The sequence below is a fragment of the Dermacentor silvarum genome, chromosome 1 (assembly GCF_013339745.2).
Source record: "Dermacentor silvarum isolate Dsil-2018 chromosome 1, BIME_Dsil_1.4, whole genome shotgun sequence".
Lineage (NCBI taxonomy): Eukaryota > Metazoa > Arthropoda > Arachnida > Ixodida > Ixodidae > Dermacentor > Dermacentor silvarum.
In genome coordinates, this window is record NC_051154.1 from 184159817 (window position 1) to 184181459 (window position 21643).

At 42.8% G+C, this 21643-nt stretch overlaps 1 protein-coding gene and 1 pseudogene across 5 annotated transcripts; one reads left to right on the forward strand and one right to left on the reverse strand.

The window, feature by feature from the left end:
• The first annotated feature begins 404 nt into the window (after positions 1-404).
• Positions 405-3470, forward strand: LOC125940090 (uncharacterized; annotated as a pseudogene).
• Positions 3471-4006: 536 nt separating this feature from the next.
• Positions 4007-20161, reverse strand: LOC119436515 (cell division cycle 7-related protein kinase). Of its 5 annotated transcripts, none has more exons than XM_049658207.1 (11): positions 19926-20161; positions 19516-19667; positions 19074-19157; positions 18845-18977; positions 16990-17083; positions 16769-16911; positions 16518-16674; positions 16197-16426; positions 8362-8444; positions 8119-8268; positions 4007-4357 (listed from the first exon to the last, which is right to left on the reverse strand). In XM_049658207.1, exons 2-11 carry the CDS (start codon positions 19649-19651, stop codon positions 4095-4097), a joined length of 1473 nt encoding a protein of 490 aa, XP_049514164.1. In that variant the 5' UTR covers positions 19652-19667; positions 19926-20161; the 3' UTR covers positions 4007-4094. The 5 variants fall into 5 exon arrangements, with proteins under 5 accessions (XP_049514164.1, XP_037559310.1, XP_049514178.1 ...); XM_037703382.2 differs by having other exon boundaries at positions 19921-20161; XM_049658221.1 differs by having other exon boundaries at positions 19516-19657; positions 19915-20161.
• Positions 20162-21643: the final 1482 nt, after the last annotated feature.

Genomic DNA, 21643 nt, shown 5'->3' on the forward strand with positions numbered 1-21643 from the left:
GTTCTTCATGCTTATACCCCCTTTTGAAGTTTCTTGTTGTTACTCCCCCCTATGTTATGCCTGATTCTGGGCCCTTAGGGTAAATAAATGAAAAAAGAAAAAACATATTTCTGCATTCAAATGAAGATGCCAGCTCACAAACTATTTCACTCTACTGCATACAAATGCATTACTCCACATGAGGGTGCAGACAAGGTGCAACCTAGAGTCGGACAGTATGGTACGAGACTTGAAAGAAGCCCAGGGCACATTTTACATGGACCCATTGAAAAATTAAATTATGGGGTTTTACGTGCGAAAACCACAATCTGATTAAGAGGCACGCCATAGTGGGGGACTACGTAATAATGTGAACCACCTGGGGTTCTTTAACGTGCACCTAAATTTAAGTACACAGGTGTTTTTGCATTTCGCCCCCATCGAAATGTGGCCGCCATGAACATGTCACTTGAGAGCACGGGCACCATAACTTCTTTATTCTTTTTGTTTTTGAAGCCTTGCAGACACAAATATAGCATAAGTACACTTTCTATGAAAATAGAATGAAGCATGATTCCACCGACATTCAGCATGGTTGACAAAAATGTGAATTATCAAACAACCACATGCGTGTTATCAATTTGTAGCTTGCAGCAGCTCACACTAGTGGTGATGGAGTTGAGAACCATCCTCTTTCTTTCTGCATTTTATAAATAAAGAGTTGTGGACCCTGGCAGAATTGTGCATTAGTGACCTCTATGATGAAAGAATCTAACACACATCCAAAATTTAAGTTCACTTTAGTGTAGGGGTGCACAGCATATAGACTTCTGTGGTGTACTGGCACAGGAATCGGAGTATGGCAATACAATAAAAAAAAGACACACTACATGGTGGCATCAGGCAAATTAAAACAAAAAAAAAAGACGTGGTACACACTATCTCATTGTTGGTTACAGATGACACACGACCACCGAACATATTGTTTAAGTTACCAGTGCCAAAACTGCATTACTGCCGCAGCATACATAGCTGAATTGAACATCCGTTTTCCCAATGTTTCAATTTCATGGACGGTAGCACCCGTGAACAGATGCTTTTGTTTGGTGTATTCGCCATACTTTTCAGCCTTTTTCTCAGATTAGGAGGCATTGGGAGTAAGCGTCAGTCACGATTATTTGGACCGGGTAACATTGGCGCCGACATCGTTATTCGAGGCTTTCTGCCAGGCTGGTACAAATAGTAAACGCATTTTAAGGAGCTCGTAATGAAGTGACCAAGGCTTGGCAGAGTGGTTTCTTGACACGATGTTAGCCTGACTCATATTAGTATTAGGATGCAGACAGAGCCACTTATTTCCATTCTAATGGTAGAAGCCACTACGCTTTCTATCCATATCATCATTAAAAAGTGAAATGGGAATGCCAACTTTTTCAATAATCAGATGTTTTTTAATTCAAGTATCAGTTCGTGCATGTGAAGAAACCTTTAGAACATGTCTTTTAACAGGATTCCAACAGCATTTTATGTCATATGAAGTTAAGAAACAGAGAGACTACCTGTTTCATAACCTTCTGTGACGCCAAAAGACGGCGACAATACAGTGCAGCCATAAAGCTCCACAGACCTCAAGTGTCCACCGGAGCTACAAGGTGTGCAGAGGGAGGAAAATCCCCTCTGCCGGTTTTATCATAGCCTTATTAAAAACACATCTCTTCAGAAGAGCCTACGTCTGGCTGGGAGTAGAAATTTTGTTCGACGACACTGAACATGACCCACCTTCAGTCTTCAAGGTCTGACATGACACTACTGGAAATGCTGAGGACAGCAATGAATAACATCAGACTTTCTTTCTGCGAGCAGAAGATGCAATGTTTCCTGCAAAAATGCAGCTCGTGCGGCACCTAGAGAAGTTGATTTGGGCCCTAGATGGTTTCGAGTTGTGCACCAGTGCTTTAAAGCCGTGTGTCCTATACTCCGTTTCATACATGAGGTGCAACGCTGTGGAAGCTACGCAAGTTCGGTCACCAAAATTTCTCACTCCGTGCCACGGTATAGGAAGGAGAGGTCACAGGTCAGCCCGAAGGCACAGCGGAGCAGCCGCATGGAAAAGTTGTTCACGTTTGCCTACTTTCTACCAGAGAGCGCTAGGGGTATCGCGGCCATGGGGCCTTGCGGACAATGTGTAAATCTGCTAGGCACCACTTCAGTTTGCTCTGCCGCAAGGCCATGTTTGATATCAGAATGTCTGTTTTGTGAACCTATTCGCAATCCTTAACAATTTTCCTTGACACTATCAACTTATATGAGGTGTGTGCAACCATAGAAGCGATGGGGAAAAAGTGTTTCGCCCCACATTGCACGACAGGGTATAAGTCGTGTACTGAGAAACTTTTGTTCTCTGCGCCGAGAAAAAGAGCGCCTTCGGGTGTGGAGGAATGCCATACCGCGAAAGGATCGTATACTGCAATCCACCGACCATTTATGTGAACGACACTTCGAGCCACATTTGGTGAGCAAAACCTGGGAGGCTGTCTACAACAGTAATGTTTAGCTTCGCATGCCCTGGAAAGCGTCTCTGTCCAAAGATGCAGTGCCCACTATATTTCCAGACTGCCCAAGCTATCTGCCGAAAGAGAAAAAACAACGAAAGAGGCCGCCAGCTGAGAGGCAAGACAACACCACACCTTTCAAGAAGCACCGCAAGCTAAGCCAGGAACCCAGTGACCCGGTTTTGCAAAGCGATGTTGTGGATGAGATTGAGGGTGACGCAAGTGCTTCGGACATGCTCTCGCATGATTCCGCGTCCGCACCCTTGGCAGCGGTATCAACTTTTGATGAACTGTTTGAGAGCCCAGCCTGTGTTGTGCTTCTGTCCACAACTTGGAGCTTTCACAAACTGCACGTTGACGAACTTCGTAATGCTGTGTTCTTTGAATTGCGTCGCGTTTGAGAACCGCAGTGCATCACTGACACAAGCCACATAGTGACATAGAAACTTGTTCAGTTTGACCAAGACATGAAAGTGAATGTTGTCCTGGGAGTGAGCCGGGAGGTATCAACCATCGAAGACATCACAATTCTACTTGGGAACCTTGAGAGGCTCCACCTTTGCGGTGGTGGACCAACGACAAATTAGTATCCTCATGCCCAACTAGAATGCGCATTTATTGATGTTTGTGGATGGTGGAGGCACAAGAAGTGTGTATGGGTTCTTTCTGCCAACGGTGCATGCCAGAGGTGTGCTGGCTTGTCATACTCTGCGGATTCACCAGAAGAGAGCACTGCTCAGGAGGCAAGGGAAAGGCGCTCGCACGAACTTCCGACTTTCTACCTTTCAAAAAATGAGTTTTCCGACGAGCACAATATGCACTAAAAAGATCCAAGGATCGCCTGAAAAAGAGAGTTAAAGAGCTGCAGCAGGTACTGAAGACAACGCAGGACAAGTTTGTTTCTATCTCGAACAAATCCCTGGAAGAGAAGTTGAATGAACTGGACATCACAACTGCACAGCTCACTGTCATTCAAGAGTGCACCTCAGCTGCTAAGGCAACAAGCAAGAAAAATTACCAATACACACAGAGTGTATCAGCAGTTCCTGGCTAAGCATGCACAGACTGCCGCGACAGGCCGAAAAAAAAAAAATACGGAGCAAATTGATCTAAAACATGTTAGCAGCCATATAAGTACATGATTTGTTTGTTCCTAAGGATTAAATATTTTTCCATTTAGAATTCAGCCTATATAAAGAACATTTTCACAAAAATCTGTTCACAAAAATCTGTCCAAAAAACCCGTACCATTTTTAAGTGTGAATGCATCCACCGCAAAAAGTCTCTCTAGCCTCCACAGCATTGCACCTGACATATGAAACAGGGTATAGTCTCAACAGAGATACAAACATAATGCACCAAAGCACAATCACTGGAAGCAAGTACACTCCTCCACTTCCTGTCATTTGCTAGCTTCGCATGAGCTGTGCTCAAAAAGCTAACTAATTGATGTATGAGAAAATGGACAACCAAATAGCCTGCACAAAATTTATTTTCTTATCATTTCAGCAGATAAACTGAAAACAGAGTTATGAGATCATTCTTGCCGTTTCACAATTTGCACTAACACAACGATTCCTTTAGAAAATCGTGTTTTAGGGCATCCTCAGCTGTGATCCGAGTTGTAGGGTCAGGGTCAAGCAACTTGTACAGCAGGTCATAAGCAGAGTCTGGCACACGTAGCCATGACTCATGGTACCTGAAGTGTGCCTTTTCCACATCATCGGCTGTCTGCCCACTTTTGGCCTCACGGGTACCTCGTAACCTTTCACACAAGGTTTTTAGATCTAGCACTGGTTTTTCGTGGCTGACAGTAAGCAGTTTTCCTGGAAGTAACAGAAAACAGGTCATAATTTATTATGGCATGTAGGTTAGTAAGTTGTTTCAGCCAAACATAATTTGAAATCTGAAAAATACCACATTGCATATCTAATATAGCTTCCTGCGCAATTGAATAGTTAAGATTACTTAACTTTGTAGAGCTCAAGCCATGTGCACTTCCCTCATGATATTTTTCAAAGGAGTCTGGATGTCATGGGCAGAAACTTGTCCAAGCAAAGATAAAGTGCTGTCCCTCAGTGTTGACTAAGCATGCATTACCTAGACCAGCAGTCTCTGTTGCTGCTATTGTCTTTATAGTATCAAATTAAACTGTTATAATCTTGACCATTGTCAAAGAAAATGTGTGTAATCACTTCATCAGTCAAACCAAACTTATCCCTGACAATATGTTTGCAGCAACACAAATTATTTTCAGTAGCTGTTAATTTCTTCAAAAGCATGAAGAGAATAAAGCCGACGTAACCTGCTGAAGGTCAGCAAATAGGATATATGCAACCTGAGATTTTTGACCATGCATCAAAATGCTTAAAAAAACAATTGCTTTCTTAGAGGCTCCATTACAATACAGTTCATCCTGTGGTGCATCTTTAATGCTTCTATACTCTAGTCAGCAAAAATGCTCTTTACATGCAAAGAGCACTTGCATCAATTTACACAATGACCCTGGCATAGGTCAATGCATGCACTTGAGTTAGCGGAAAGTAAACATGTAGTCAAAGCAGTGCAGTGTGAAACCAAATTATTTCGTGGCATTCACTTGTTCCACCCATTATCTGCCAGAGCCAATAACATTTTGTAAGACAAAGTTAGCACAAAAAAAAAAAAAAAAAAAACTGATTTTTGAGCAGCAACACTGACATAACGCATATGTTGATTTAGAGTTCGGCTAAATTGTATGTCATAACAAAAGGTGGAGTTTCACCCGAAAGGCAAAGCACTGATTGGGATAGCAAATTAGTTGACAGCTATACAAAGTAAGGATAGCAGTTTTATCGGCTTTATATTTTATATAAATAGTTATATTTTATAGTTTTAAACTTTATAGTTTATACGTTTTTTTTTTTCATAACCCTAATGCATAAGTCGACTCATCGTTATAACCACACGCATAACCAGGATTTTGTTTGCACAAGGGGGGGGGGGGGGAAGGCTAAGGTTGCATACGCCCACTTGGTGGTTTCCAAGAACCTTTTAGGTCTCTCTTAACATTTTGGTGTTGATTACTATGGTTATGTAATGCCAGGTGTAGTTGTAAATTGGACATAAAGCACAATTCCGCATAGTGCAAATCCGCGCACTTGATGCACGCACATGCACTTCGTGCAGGCATAAAAGGGAGCAGGGCACCGGCCGAAAAAAATTCACGCGACGCAACTGCTGAAGCCCGGTCAGCCCCCCCCCGGCTACGCCATTGGTTTAACAGAGATATCGTTATATGCGGTATCGTATACGAGGTTGTTTGAAAAGTAACCGACCTTTGGCCGAAGAATAAAAAAAAAAAAAAAAAAAAGCAGGCATAACTGGAGCTTTGGAAACCGAATCACCCTCAATGTAGTCACCTTGGGACTCCACACACTTCTTCCAGCGGTGGAAGCATTCCGAGAAGGCCCCTCTTTTAGAATGGAGTTTAGCTCAGCTGTCGTTGCAGCCATAATGTCCTCTCTTGTCTGAAGTCGCGCTCCTTTCAATGGCCTCTTGATTTTGGGAAACAGCCAGAACTTGCAGGGGGCCATATCAGGAGAGTAAGGAGCCTGTTGAACTACAAAAGTCTGGTTTTTTGCCAAAAAAGTCTGAATCAAGTGCGGGGAATGTGCAGGAGCATTGTCGTGATGGATGTGCCAATTTCCTGTTGACCAGAACTCCGGTCTCTTGCGCCATACAGTATTATGTAGGCGATGTATTATGTACGTACTTGGGGTGTACCACACCGTGGGAGTCAAAGAAAGCAGTCGGCATCACTTTGACGTTGCTGCGCACTAGGCAAGCCTTCTTTGGTCTTGATGACGTGGAATGCTTGCACTGTGAAGACTGGGATTTGGTTTCCGGGTCGTACCCGTACACCCATCACCAGTGATTATGGTGTTTATGAAGTTGGGGTCACTGTTTGTAGAATCTAGCATGTCCTGTGAGACTTCAACACGAAGTTGCTTTTGCTCCACCGTGAGCAGCTTCGGCACGTATTTCGCCGCAACTCTCTTCATGGCCAAACCTTAAGACATAATGGAATGTGCAGAAAAAGTGCTGATGCCCACCTCTTCCGCAATTTCTCGGATAGTCACACGATGGGGACGCATCACCACTTCGACAATGACCTGGTCATTTCGACATGTTGATGGCCGACCAGAACGTGGCTCGCTCTCCACCGAAGTGCGACCGTCTTTAAACTGGTTGTACCACTCCTTAATCGGTCTGCTGCTCATAGCATCGTCACCGAAAGCCGTCTGAATCTTCTGAATGGTTTCCACTTGGCTGTCGCCCAGTTTCTGGCAAAATTTGATGCAGTAGCGCTGCTCCAGTCGCTCCGTCATTTTCCTTGCAATAAAAAAACCAACGAGAGCACTGCGCCCTACCTCACTCAAGCGCTGCGTCCCAGCGACTGACGCTATCGGCAGGCAGGAAAAAATTGGCACATGCGCACGAAGGTTTAAGGTTGGCTGATGCAAGCACGCTTGTTTCATATCCATCAGGTGTTCACAATAAAAAAAATAAGGTCGGATACTTTTCAAACAGACCTCGTATTAAGTGGACTGCACTGTGTGCATATAATGAAGGTACTTTCATGGGGATGCAAATTTGTTATAGCAAGGTTCAACTATTTCCTAGCATAAATTCCAGCACTTAATATTTCTCTGCCAAACACCCTTGTGATTACCAATTTTTCTTTGAAACCAAAATTTCATAATTAATCTGATGCCATTTTTTATGTTCTTTGTGTTCTAACGAGCATTTGCAGAGTAAGGCGTTTGAACACTCGGTAGGATGAAGCGATCTCTACTTGTTAGCCTTGTGAGGAACGGGGTGGTCACATGGGTTAGCATGCCAGCTGCCATGTGAGCCTCCATAGCAGAATAAATGCTGTGTCAAAACCTGCATGAAGAAACCGCCTTCCGGATATACTGTAAACGGTTACATAGCACTGGAACATCAAGTCAGTGTTAAGCCTCCAGCGTCAGACGCTGGATGCTGCACTAATGTTTTCAGCATTACAAGCTAGTCCATGCCTGTTACATGCTGCATTGACATTCCTGACAGCGTCACAGCTGCTGTTTGACAATAGTGGCCAGAGCAGTAGTATTTTTTTTTTCCTCTGCATTGCTGCTTGTTCACTGTCCAGTGAGAGTTGCCAGTGATAGTTGCTTTCACTGGTTTAAAGTTCCACTTACTTCATTAAAGAGGTATTTTGTCAAACAGGAATGGGGGGAAGAAAAGTCCAGAAGATAAAGCTCAGTGACAGTATAGCAACCAGCATTTGACTCAGTACAATGCATGAATTTTTACCAAGCCACCACAAGTTCAATTACAGTACACAGAGCTAGCTGGTCCATTTAGCAGAATACGAACTGAAGCCATTACAAAAAAAATGTTGTGCTTTGTTGCGAGTGGCATTTTAAATTCCAGTTAAGCACAATCCCTCTTTGAAAACTAGCATTTTCATGCTGTTTTTTTAAAGAGTTTTCTGCCCTATTAGTCGTAACAGCCTTTCCTGTGACGATACTAATGACGTGTCACCAAAATGAAGACTCACCCATTTTTTCAGCTGCCAGCTGCACAGGAATGCTGCCAATGACTGTGATGATTTCTGCCAATGCAGTGAGGTCATCTTGGGCGCGGAAAAATGGGTAGCGGCCACTCAGCAAGGAGAGAAATATGACACCAGCTGACCACATATCTACGGCTGAAAACATTTAACACACAAAACAAAATTATGCAGACATTTTTGTGTGTGTGCACCAAACACATACAGCTCTATACTGAGTAGACCACAAACCTGTAGTTTGGTTTCGGCACTTCAAAAGAACCTCTGGAGCGCGAAAACCAGGAGTTCCAGCACGAGGGGCAATTTCAGCTGGCCTGCACATTGCAAATTAAAGCAGTAAGCAATCCAAAACTGTTGCAGGTGCAAAGGCATAATCGAAGGTGATTAATGCAATAAAGGTCTAAAATAACTGTTCTTGATGGACACAGATTTGCAGAGCACAGATTGATGCATTCAAATAGACAAATAGCATCTGTAGGCTATTATTTCATACAACAGCCTTAAGTGCTGAATTGCACAGCTTAATATTAACAATCAAAAAAGGAACCTTCAGAGATGGTTACGGTGCTAAAAGCCACCCACATAAAAACTGAAAATCACACAACAAATGAAATAAAAGCTTGGTTGCCTGCTTATATTAATAATGAATGAAGTTATCAAGAAACACTTTTTTGGCCGAGTTCAGTGTTTTTTTTTTTTTCATTTATAATGAAACACACACACATTTTCATTATAAATGAGACATGAAACTGAAAGCATACCTCAAAACAGTGTTTGCCGGTACTTTCTATTACATGAGTGAACATTGTTCTGGATAAAGTACTACCGCTTGGCACTTGGTAACAATGCATGCGATGACAGCCACATCTTTCATTTCATTTCATTTATTATACCCTCAAGGCCTGTGAAGGCGTTACAGAGGGGAGTGGGTTACAGGTAAAATCAAACAGTAAGTATTACAAGAGAAACAAGTACAACATAAAAATACAATTTGACAAATAATTCAGTGGGAATACAATGAACAATGAAAAAAAAAACCTATTACAATAAAAAAGACAAGATATACAAGTACATGAAACTGCATTCTAGCAAGTAATGTTGGTTAAAACATCACGAAACAAGGAATTATCGCTGATTGATACAATGTTTGCGGGAAGGTGGTTCCACTCTAGTGACGTCCGAGGTACGAATGACAGGGAAAATGTATTTGTGCTGCAAGAAGGGACGTGAACCTTGTAAGAATGATCGATGCGATGAGATACGTAGTGTGGAATATGAATGAATACATCATGCAGTGTTGTATGGTGAAAAATTTTGTGAAATAATGATAAACGGGAAATTTTACGTCGAGCTGCAAGAGATGGAAGAGAAAGGTTAGTTTTCATGGCTGTTACGCTGGCAGTTCTGTTGTAATTTGAAAGAATAAAACGAGCAGCGTTATTCTGAACTAATTCTAATGTGTTAATTAAGTTATTAGGGTGCCAGACTGATGTAGCGTATTCTAATTTCAGGCGTATTAAGGTTTTATAAAGCAATAATTTCAGAGTGTGGAGCCTTAAAAAGTTTCGCCTTAAGTAACCAAGAGCGCGGTTAGCATTGTTCACTATATTGTTAATGTGGGTTGCCCAGGTAAGGTTGTACGTGATATGAATTCCTAAGTATTTGTACGAAGTTACCTGTTCTAAAGGAAGGTTATTTAAATAGTATACTTGAGAGACGTTGGGTGTCCTAGATACATGCATAGCTTTACACTTGTTAACATTTAATTCCATTAGCCATAAACTGCACCAGTTGGATATTATATCAAGGTCGGATTGAAGATGATTAGTATCACAATCTGCAGTTATTTCTCTAAAGATAACACAATCATCAGCGAAGAGATGAATGTTAGAAGTTATTTGCGAGGAAGGTCGTTAATATATATTAAGAACAACAAAGGACTGAGAACCGATCCTTGGGGCACTCTGGAAGCAACAGAACACGTCGGTGAATTGCAGCCGTTAGCAGTGACGTATTGTGAGCGATGAACAAGAAAACATTAGATCCATTTTAAAAGATTACAATCAATATTCAAATGGGTTAGTTTGTGGATTAGAAGTTTGTGACAGACTTTATCGAAAGCTTTTGAGAAGTCTAAAAAAATGCAGTCAGCGCATGACGAACGATCAAGAATTTGATGCAACTGATGAGTGAAGGATACGAGTTGAGTCTCGCATGAGTATGATTTCCTAAAGCCATAATGTGCAGGTGAAAAAAATGTGTTATCTTCAAGAAAGTCGACGAGGTTTTTGAATGCAATGTGTTCGAGTAGTTTGCAGCACGTGCTGGTAAGTGAGATGGGGCGATAGTTGGTTGCTATGTTTTTGTTACCAGATTTGTGAAGCAGAACCACCTTCCCAACCTTCCACTGATAAGGTAAAGCGCCTGTGTTGAGTGTCTGTTGGAAAATTTTGGTTAGTATAATAGACCTGTACGCGGAAGTGTTTTTTAAGAACTTGGTGTTAATTGAGTCGAAGCAAGGTGAAGAATTGTTGTCGAGTTTGTCAATAAGTTTAGCAACACCAGATATATGAACTATTACTGGGAACATGACTGGATAATCATAGTTACGCAACTCGGGAAGTTGCTTATTAAGAACTCGTGAAAATTTTTTGCTAAAGGCTTCGTTAAAGTGAGTTGCAGCACCATTTTTTTAGGAACAGGCTGCCCAGTAGAGTCGCGAAGGAAGGTCGTTACCGCATCTACCACATCCCATATATATTTCCGTACCGCAGGATTCTGCATGCATCAGTGTATCAATAGGTGAAGATCAGGTTGAGACACGCTCAGTACACCTGTTAATCCTCCTTGCTGTTATGAGCTGCTCATCACATCAAAGACTGTATACTCTACAGCTCACTAGAGCATTGTCCCAATGCAAGAATATGGTCCCAATTTCCAATTGGGACAATACTCTAGTCCCTTCTCTCACTTGACTTGTGCTAACCTTCAGCCGTGACCCACCACACCAATACACAACCGCCCACAGCAGGGTCCCCAGCCGCCGCCCCCCCCCCCCCCCCCCCCAGTGCCAGAAGCCGCCAGTCTGTACCAGTTCGTATGTGCAACAAGGTTGATCAATTTTTTTTTTTACTCCTACCATGTCATGACTTAATGGGGCCCTGAACCACCCCTCGGGCTTGGTGAAATAACATAGTCCGCGGGTAGCATACACTGCTGTGAACACCCCAGCCAAGTTTTGCTGTCATACGCAGTGCGTGGAGCTCGCAAGCGGAGCGCGAAGTCACCTTTCTCTTAAACGCTCTTGTTTCAACAGAAGCCATAATCCTCACTCTTTTTTGCGTGCTTTATTTTGTAATAAAGCACATTCCAAAACATGGCTGCTATTGGTCGCTGCGGGGGGCCGCCACAAGTCCACTGGCTAAGCGCACTGCCGCTCGCCGAGGACAACCGCCTTTGGCTTACGTTTAGCACATCGTAGGCACCAAAATCCAAAGTCGTGGCGTCTACGTTAACATCCAAATTGAAATTTGAACTGCGTGCCACAGTGACATTTCGAAGGCGGAGTGGTGTGGCCACGCCCCACCTCGCCATAGCCTTCGCAGTGCAAGGCATTAAAGAAGGAATGGAGCACAGCGGAAGCCATGTTTGATTGCCAATAACTCTGCTTCTGCTGAACGCATTGCAGTACTTTTTGCGGCAAAGTATTTCTGAAATAGCCTATTTTCACATCAAATGTCTTTCTCCACTTCGATAAAAAGTGGTTCAGGGCCCCTTTAAACAAGAAAGGTGCAGTATAGTTGCCCAGCTAATATGGCTACCAATATGGATAGAGGTATAGTAAAAGAGGTACTGCAAATGGTTAGGGCTTAAGAGCTCAAACCACGCCAAAAAGAAAACTGCCTTTACATTTATGACAATGCAACAGAAGACCAAAGATAAGAATGCACAACCAGGCTGTCAGGCATTATAAGAATGAAATCTGGTCTGTTTATTGTTATCCAGTATATAAAGAAAGCAAATTTCGGGACTGTCCCGCTAAATCCGGGACAGTTGGCAACCATATTGAGTATGCACCAAGGCATATAGGAAGGCCACAAGTCAATCAGTCATGTTTGCAAAGGAAAAAAATGCACAGGTGTAATAAATAGAACTTTATGTACACATTATCAGCATGTGGGTGACAAGCTCAAACACTTTCTGAAAACCTATCACCCACATGCCTGCATGAATACATTTTCTGCTTTTTTTCCCTCAGAGCAGGGGTGTGCAAATAATCAAAATTTCGAATACAAATTGAATAATTTTCGCTATTCAATTCGATAATTCACTATTTAAATATAATCAATGCAAGTGGTGAATGCTCCGAATGATTCCACGGATGGAGAGCTACGGCTATTGTGTAAAGGCGCCACTCTTAAGGGGCCCTCACCAGGTCTCGCCATTTTGAGATAACAAGTGCAGTGCATATAATGCGTGCTCTTGATAGAGTCTACTAAGAATTATATAGCTACGCACCGTGGAAAGAGCTGAAATTTCAAACTAAATGCCGTTTGCCCTTTTTCTTGTGGGCGCCGCACTCCAAGAAGGGGGGCATGACGTATATCAGCAAGTGCACCTACGTGCATGTCTATGCTGTGAAGTCAGTCATAGTGACACGTGACACTTCGAGAATTATTAAAGGCAACATCTGTTATTTGTGTAATCTATTGCTTTAATAGACAAATAAATGTTTATAGAGAAATAATCAAACACAAAAACCGAATATCTGCGTGTTTTTGTTTTACTTCGCAGCACAGCAAGAGAGATGTATTTCCGTTTCATCTGCTTGTTCCCACGTCGTGCAGTCGCGCGCGCCGAGAGCAAAAATGTGTTCCCACGCGTGATCATGCTCTGTGATCCGCTTGCGTCTCGTCTAGCACTGACCTATACCGCTAGTCAGGCGTTCTCGTGCACAGCGCGCAAAATCGTGCGCTGCACAAAACAAGACAAATGCAACAGCTCGCGCACACAACCGTCAGCGGAAGTGCGCCGCGCCACAAAAAAGCTGGAGACAAAAAAAAAAAAAGAAGAAGAAGAAGGCCTGTGCGATATGCATCACGCGATCCTCCATCTCTGTTATGGGAGAATGCAGGGAAGGAATTTTGCTTGCGGAGGCTAAACAGGGCAAGTGGAGAGAGTGTCCTTGTTGGCGGTGACGCTCGCCTCCTTAGATCATGGGTTCACGGCACTGAAATATTTCTATCTCAGCTATTAATGAACCAATTTGAAAAATTATTGCGGTAGAATGCTCCCAAGAGGGCACGTAACAACTTCCAGTGTATAACCAAAACTTGCTATGTGGTCTGGTTAGGGGCCCTTTAGGCGAACACAGAGTAGATAACTTCTATTCAATCATTTCCAGTTACTGAATAAGGATGTCTAGCCTTCATACAGCCTACAGATTTCTCAACTTACACGAAGCAATTGGTTATTTAGCCAGTCTCGCCATATTAGCATCCCTTTAAAATGATATACAGTTTTGTAGTATTACATTAATCTAATTCAACGAACGCAACACTTTACGCACTTATGCATGGAGTCGTGCTGTTCCTTTGTTTCAATACTGTCACTCTCATGGCGCACCAGATGCAATCACCTTTCAGCAGTTACTCATTTGAAAGCATCTCACTTGACTGCACGTCCAATTGTACTAAATGCCATTACATGCACAAAGTAATGTAAATAAGCGTTCTTACACTATATAAACTCCACTAAACCCGTATATTTCGAATTGTTTAGAAATAAGAAAATATTCCATATTCTATATTATATTGAAAGGAAGTTTTTCACAATATTCAATTCAAGACTTTCGCTATTCTAACACCCCTACTGGAAAGTACTCAGAGTTATGCCATATCTGCTCTATTGTTGCATGCACAATTTTTCCAGAAAAAGTTTACTAAACTGACACAGGTAAGCATTTACCAAAAGTGCGACAGCAAATTGACATATGTTTAACTTTGCATAAACATACATCATGCACATTTGGAATGTGCAGAATTTCATGCATTAGGCAAGTTGAGTAGAAAGTTACTAGACTACTTATACCACCGATTCTTCATAACTACACAGTTCCATGAATGCTGCCACATTTCAGTCATTTTCTCTTGCAGAATATTGCACCTGAACTGCTATTTTCAGTCTCCATATATAGCTAAAATAGTTTGTCTCAAAAATAGTGACAAATTTACAAAACAAAAAAACTCACTGCTGCATATATGGAAATTTGTGTTGAATTTATGCAACACTGGCAATGCAGGTTAAAGGGACACTAAAAGAAAATATTAAGTCTAGCTAGATAAATTATTCATCTGGAAGTCTACCATCATTTTCTGGGTGCCAATACAGTATAGACCACTTATAACGTAACCGCTTATAGTGCAGGACCGGATATAATACGGTCTTTTCAGACTCCAGTTAATTTTCCCATAGCACTCTATGTATACGCGTATCGCTTATAGTGCAGTTGCGGGACACGAAATACTGGTTACAGTGCGGCAGCCTGGAAGTTCGGCAGTCAACCTAGACGGCAAACGCTCCCCTCAAGCCACAAATAAAGTATTTACTCGAATCTAACACGCACTTTTTTTTCCGATAAAACAGGTCCAATAATTGCGTGCGCTTCAGAATCGAGTACGACCCTAAATCTGCGTTACCATATAGCCGTCGGCATTTCAAAATGGCCGCCTCGCACGCGCGTCGAGCATAGCTACCGTAGCTCAATTCCTCCATGTGCTGCAGTACATGTGCTTAGGCAATAGTCTACCGTCCGTCTTCACGTTCTCTGCTGGTCTATCAGCATGAAGTACCGAGTTCATCATGATGCCGCATTTAAAAGGAAAGTGATCATGTGTGCGGAGACAGACGGAAATCGGGCCGCAACACAGGGGTTCAGAGAATCCGAAACTTGCGTTCAGGACTGGCGCAAACAGAAGGAGAGGATTTTCGCCAGCAAAGCAATGCTGAACGGTTTCAGTGGACCGAAGCAGGACGTAATCTGCGACGATCCACTTCGGCGATATGATCGCCTTGGCCCTATCTTCAAAGCAATCTGCGACGAGGAAAGTCCGCCGCGCGCCGTGTTTTCGCCGCTTATAGGTCGCTTTGAAGCGAGAGGCATGATAGCACGAAGGTCAATTCACTCGCCGCGATTCGTCACTCGAGCGTTTTGACAGTTCGTTTCCGCGGTCAACGAGCGAGATGTGTTGATGTTTGCTTGTGCGCGCGTGACACCGTGCTTGTTAATTTGTTTTGTGAGCGAATACGGAACCTAGAGCACGGTGACAGCAACAGCAGAAATGCGCCTGGAGTGTCCATTATCGCAACAAGATAGTTGTTTTGGTTATAGTGTGGTACCACTTATAGTGCAGATATTTATGACTCCGGCAACTTACGTTATAAGCGGTCTACGCTGTACATGACTTCATTGCGTTGAAAAGTGCCACCAAAGCTCCCGCTGCTGCTTAACTTGAACCGCCCGTGCAAAACGGACAGGTTTATGTAATCTACACGTGACCTCCCTCTACGACGCTTTTTGTGAACCAGCCAGTGCTGATGTCACATGACAGGTATAATCCACAACAGGTAACACTGCTCCAATTTTCCATTTTCTTAATTTTCTCGCTTACAAAAGGTGTTTGCACTAAGAATTTATTCGATATTACAGAAGCGAAATCTTTCAATCTAGCTTCACTTAATTTTTTTTTTTTTTAGTGTTCGTTTAACCCTTTCAGTGTTATTTTTCGGAGATGATGCACCTCCAGAGTCGGGTTCCTTTCTCGGATATTGTAAAACGAACACAATGGTTTATCTCTGGTTATGCAGAAGGAAAAAGAAAATGACACAGATAATGGCAAATGCTTTCTTGGTATGGTCCTCAAATTCCTATCCGACGTCAATGACATGGCGGGACAGAAACGCAAAAACGTACCGGTGCATCAGCAACACTGAAAGGGTTAATAGAGCTAAAACAGGAGCCAAACTCGTATTCATAACATACGTTTTGCATACATAAATGCGCATACCTGCTAAGACAAATATTGCAGACTTCATTTCTTCCAAAGCAACAGCACAGCTTTCTTCTTCCGCGGCGTGCTTGATTTAGTGCCCCTTTAGACACAGGCTTGGCTGAAGCTGCAGTTGCCTGCTGCAATTTGCCAGCTGCGGTAGCTGCTTTTGCGACATTGTGCACATTGATTGTGTGAAGTGGTGGCCCCATGTGTGCTGGCAGGCACTGGCGCTTCACTTGAGCTTTCTGGAGTGAACAAAGAAAATTAAACTTAATGAAAGCCACTCACTGGAGACAATGTAAAAAAATATTGAATGAAAAATCACTAAGTCTATACTTGGTTTTCTTGGTCAAGTGTTCTGGCTCTCTTTCTTGATGGCGGGTTTTGTGATGATGGCCCCAATTCCTTTAGCAATGGTCCTGGTGGCCTTGGTTCAGAGTCACTAGACCCACCACCTAGCCTCTGGGCAAGGCCAAAGTCAACTAAAGAAAATCTATGAACAAAAACAAAAAAAAAGTAAAGGACGCATGTCCAAGATGTTTCCTTTACAGCATCAGCAGTAAAAGGAAATGGCAAGATGATCTGACCTTTTACATTTGCGACTATAGAGAAAGTTGCTGGGTTTGATGTCCCTGTGAATGATGTTGAATGAATGAACTCTTCTTAGTGCAATGAAGAGCTGGGTCATGTACTCTTGCACTTCAGTGACACTCAATTTATACACGAAGTCCTGCAAGAGTGAAAGGATACCAGTGAGGACAATAATGTATGAGCCTCTACTGCAATACTTCTGTGTGATGAGACTTACTGGGAACTTCTCATGAGGAAAGTATGGCATCACAATGGCCACATGGCCTTTATGCAAAAAGCACATCTTCACATCCATGACATTGCTGCTGCCCCTGAATAGGAGGAAGACCATCCACACTTATCTTATGACACACTGTTCAGATGTTCAAAAATAAAAAGCACTACAATATTGCCGATATCAGCACATTAACAGTGGAGTTGCACATTAACAGTGGAGCCACAGCAAAACTAAGAATGATGATCACTCCACAAGTCTAAAAATCATGCAGACAATACAATTGGTCATCTGCAGCTTTCATTGTTTCTTGGCCAACTATATATAGGTAGTTATCACGTGATGTCAGATGCAGCTTCAGACCATGCTGGTATTTCAACATGGCAGCCATGATCACATCAGTGCAGCATATTCACTGCCACCAGTAACCTGCTTCGTTGCAACAGAGGCGCAGCCATCTGTGCCAGAGCCAAGGCAGAACCCTGGCGGAATGTAGTTGCCTCACTAGGAGTGCGTCCTTTTGCAGTCTCACATTTCTTACTGCTTACGCAGGTTATCACACTGGTGCACCAACAAAGTGGCTACAATGACATTACGCAAGTCATCTATACTAATTCAAGCCTACATTACCTCACTTGAACACTAGCTTGAAAAGGGCTGAGCTGAGAAAAAAAAAAGCAATCTTGCAAAGCATGAGTGCAATGAAAACATTGACGTACACGTGGGCTCTATACATAAAGTTCAGAACAGCTTTCGTACCTCAGCCATTTTCACTGTACCTAAAAATGTTTGCTCGTGCCCAGGATACATTCACAACTTTACCTCACTGCCAGTAGAACATTCTGCTCAATAAAGTCTGGATGTATGGGGTTAACACATTTACAGTCATCTGCCAGTTGTGTGCTAAGTTGACAATGTTTGTGTTAAAAAGCTTGAGAGAAAACTAACCTAGTACAACTGAAGCAAGATGGCGAGTTGGGCTAGTTGGTTCAATATAGAATGTTTTTTGAAGTGCAACAGCTAAAGCACAGAAATTGAAAAATGAACCTGTCTCGGTCTACTTTCTTTTTTTCACCATTTTTTTGCTGTGCATTACCTGTTACACTTCAAAAAACATTGTTATATAGTACAAGTGAGCAAAGTATATATAAAAAAAGGGCAGTGAATGAAATTAACAAACAGCAGGCAATTCAAAGTTGTAGTTGTGACAGCTGTGACTTAATAGCTAAACAGAAAATTTAATGAGATAGCATCGATGTTACATGTGACCAACAGAAAGTATAAGCAGGAGCAGTGACCACACAAGCGTTAGGAACATGGTTTCTCTTGACTGCTAAAAATGCAATAGCAATTATACTGTCATATAAGCATGCAGTGCTTTATTCATATAAAGAAAAAAGCATGCAAGTGCTTCCTTTATAAATATGAATGCAAGTGTAGAAAAAACAATATCAACATGTTCAAGCTGACAGTAACCAAATGGCGAACTAGCAAGGGAAATGTCCCAGAGCACACAAGTGGCTTACATGATCAAATGGCACATTTATCAACAAATAGCTTACACCATGGAGGAAGGAAACAAAACTTCCTCTATTACTTGCACTGACATCCCAGCCACCACATTAGCAAACCAGGAAACAGCTTCGCAGAAACTGTTGATGCTGCATCAAAATTCTGTTTGTCAGGTTATTTGCAAAGCATAACCCTTTCCTCACCTGGTCACAGTCAGCGGCTAAAGCAAGAGGACATTTACTGTTACCCTGCTTAAAAGAGCGAATGTATAACACAATCTATACTACTACACCTGCACCGGTAGAATTAGGCTTGGTCAAGTAATGCCACAACTTCATTCTCTTACCCGATTAGTCTGAGGCACTGTAGTTCATTTGCAATTCGAGAAGGGTGACTTGTGGGAATTAAAAATTTAATGGCGAATTCCATGCGCACTGCACTTGACTTCAGTCTTGCTTTGTAGACATGACTGAATGTGCCTGAAAAAAAAAAAAAAAAAAAAAAAACAGAACAAAAAAACAGCAGGAAGTTTATTTGGCAGGCTGTATATAATCATTTATCACTGCAGTACGTACCTTCACCAATCTTGCCACCCAAAATGAAATGTTTCTGAACTTGTGGAATATAGGCGTACAAGCAAACGCTGTCATCGATGCAATCTGGAGAAATTGAAATTTTTAGATTATAATGGCTCTTTCACACAGTGAAGGCAAAAAGTTATATTCATGGCGCTGCACGGTGCAGCATCTACTGCCCGTATAAAAGCCTGGATTCCCTGAAAAAAGCCATAAGAGACAACCCGCCAGCCGGGCCAAGATCCTCATGGCTTGGTATTTCTGCCTGACAAACGCAATGGCAGTTTTCGACTGCGCAAGATGCAAGAAATAATTTGCTTCTGACGGTGTGCGTAATCGAACCTTCACAACACAGTAGTTAGAATGCTCAAAAACTCTTCAAAACTGTCAGATCAAACAAGCTTTCGTATAAGCTGCCCAATTATTAAATGAAGGAGCTTACTTGCGACGTTGGCGCTAAGCATAACGCTTGATGAAGCTCTCGCCGAGTGCTGTGTCTTTACCAGACCTCCGAGCTGTCTACGGTACTCCTGTTCCACGGCAACCTTCTCAAAAGGTTTGAGCGCTTGCACAGCCATTTTTTTCTTTTTTAACCTGTAGAAATAAATTGCGAAGCAATCCTGAACACAATGCAGCACGCGCAGTCGGCACAGAGATTTCCTCCAAGATCATTACAACACAATAAAAGCATGTCAAGAATTCAGCAGTGTGATCGTACTTCCGAAGGATCGCACTCAATTTGCAAAAAATTGCCCCCATGGCTGACAACGCGTACTCCGCCTCGCGAGCTTCTTCTCCAGCGCAAGTTCTAATAATGAGTTTCTTTCAATAAATACAAGACGTGTACCTTACCTTCGATTTTCCTTGGCTGCCAGTCGTTGTGGCTACTCGTAGACTCGGCAAATTTTGGTTTAACAACTTTTACATTCCAGAGCAATAAAAGTCCCGCCAAACACAACAACCCCCTTTCACCCTGGCATTCACCGGCTCAGCTGCCGTCAACGCCGCCAACTACGGCGACCGCACCAACGACCGCACACTGCAGCTGCCGCAGCCACGACGCCACGCTTCTGCCCACCGTATGCAGCGCCAAAATTAGGTTGGCAGCATAAAGTTGTAGCACTGGGCGAACATTTCTGCCGCAGTGAAAAAATGTTTTTTTTATATACTTTCTCCTCAAGAGAAAGATTTTACTGCGCGAAAGAAATTATGAAAAGTCGAGAGGTCTTTCCTGGAAACCTGACATGTGTCACCACCCCGATGCAAAGAAAAAGCCTCTAAGTATCTATCCACGTTGTATCCACTTAGTGGGTGCGCCATTTACCTTTGCGCCTCCAATCAGCTAGTCGGAACAGAACTATAGTGGAAGATAGCGCCAACCTTTTTCTTTCCCTCAAGAACCACTTATCATCATCATCCCAGGCATAGTTCTGCTATCTAGTTCACACCTGAACGTCGCCCCCGAGGGCTCCGATGTCGCTGCGCATGCGTGAGCTGAGAGAAGATGAGAAAGGAGAACAACTCTCCTTTGCCGGATGTGACGTCACATTATTGTTTGTTTTTTGCTTTTTGAAATAGCTACTCTCGAACTCAGACACTATGGTTCGCGCCTCGTTCGCGCGCGCATTGTGAGCATTCAAGTTTCGTTTTTTGCACTTGCTTAGTAGCCGAAATTGCGGACATTGCAGGGTTGGGCTTGATGACATTTGTTGCTCAGCTGCCGCGACACATTTGGAGCAAAGGTGAGTGTCGTGCGATTGCCCGTTCTCTAGCTGACACTTGTAAAAACAACCGGTTGCGCATTTGAGCTGTGGCCGATGTGATCTCGAAATTCGAAGGAGCACGAAACGGTTGTCGCAGGTCTCGTAGTGATCGCAGGATAATTTATTCGTTCGTGCCTTCAACAAGTACTATCACAGTTCCTACGCGTTACCCCGATGTAAAACGAACGGCGGAAGCGTTCACGCGCCGGAAAATGCATGCACTCAACTAGCTCTATCGGTGAATGCCGTCCTTTGGTATATATCTCGTGCGTAGGTCTTTGTTTCTCCATCTCTATGGGATGACTACGCTATGCGTCTCTTATTTACCCATGCAATTCAATTACCTTGCTGCTGCATTCAATTACCTTGCTCACTGCTTGCGCTGACCGCGGTAGGTGCGTCAGAGGCTTTCATTTGTTGCAGTGAGATAAAGAAAGCGTATTTCTTTCACTTACAGCTTCTTAGCAACTCTTTTGAGAGCCGTGGAGTTAAATCGTGCAATGTGTACGTTGTGAGTAAGCTGTTAACCAAACCCGCTTTACTGCTGCTGTCGCTTTTACGGGCACCTTCAAAATTAAACATATATGAGTGTATGAATTCAGCTCACCTTCTATACACATCCGTTGCTTTCGTTGTTCGTAGATCATGTGCGTACCTTTGCAACCGTAATCGACATTGTAAAAACAGCAGGAAGGCAGATGACACAAATACTGTGTCCGCCTTAATTGTTGTCTGTGCTGTTTTTATAATGTAAACAACTCCACACACTTGCTGTTTACACCAAAACAATCTTGATATTTTTTTTTT

Bases quoted from the DNA above. Each gene is read 5' to 3' on its own strand.
- LOC119436515 (XM_049658207.1), bottom strand. From the start codon at position 19,651: ATGGCTGTGCAAGCGCTCAAACCTTTTGAGAAGGTTGCCGTGGAACAG. The intron at 16,912-16,989 runs GTAAGTCTCATC...TCACTCTTGCAG, and splicing joins TTCCTCATGAGAAGTTCCCA to GACTTCGTGTATAAATTGAG. The intron at 8,269-8,361 runs GTTTGTGGTCTA...AAATGTTTTCAG, and splicing joins GTGCCGAAACCAAACTACAG to CCGTAGATATGTGGTCAGCT.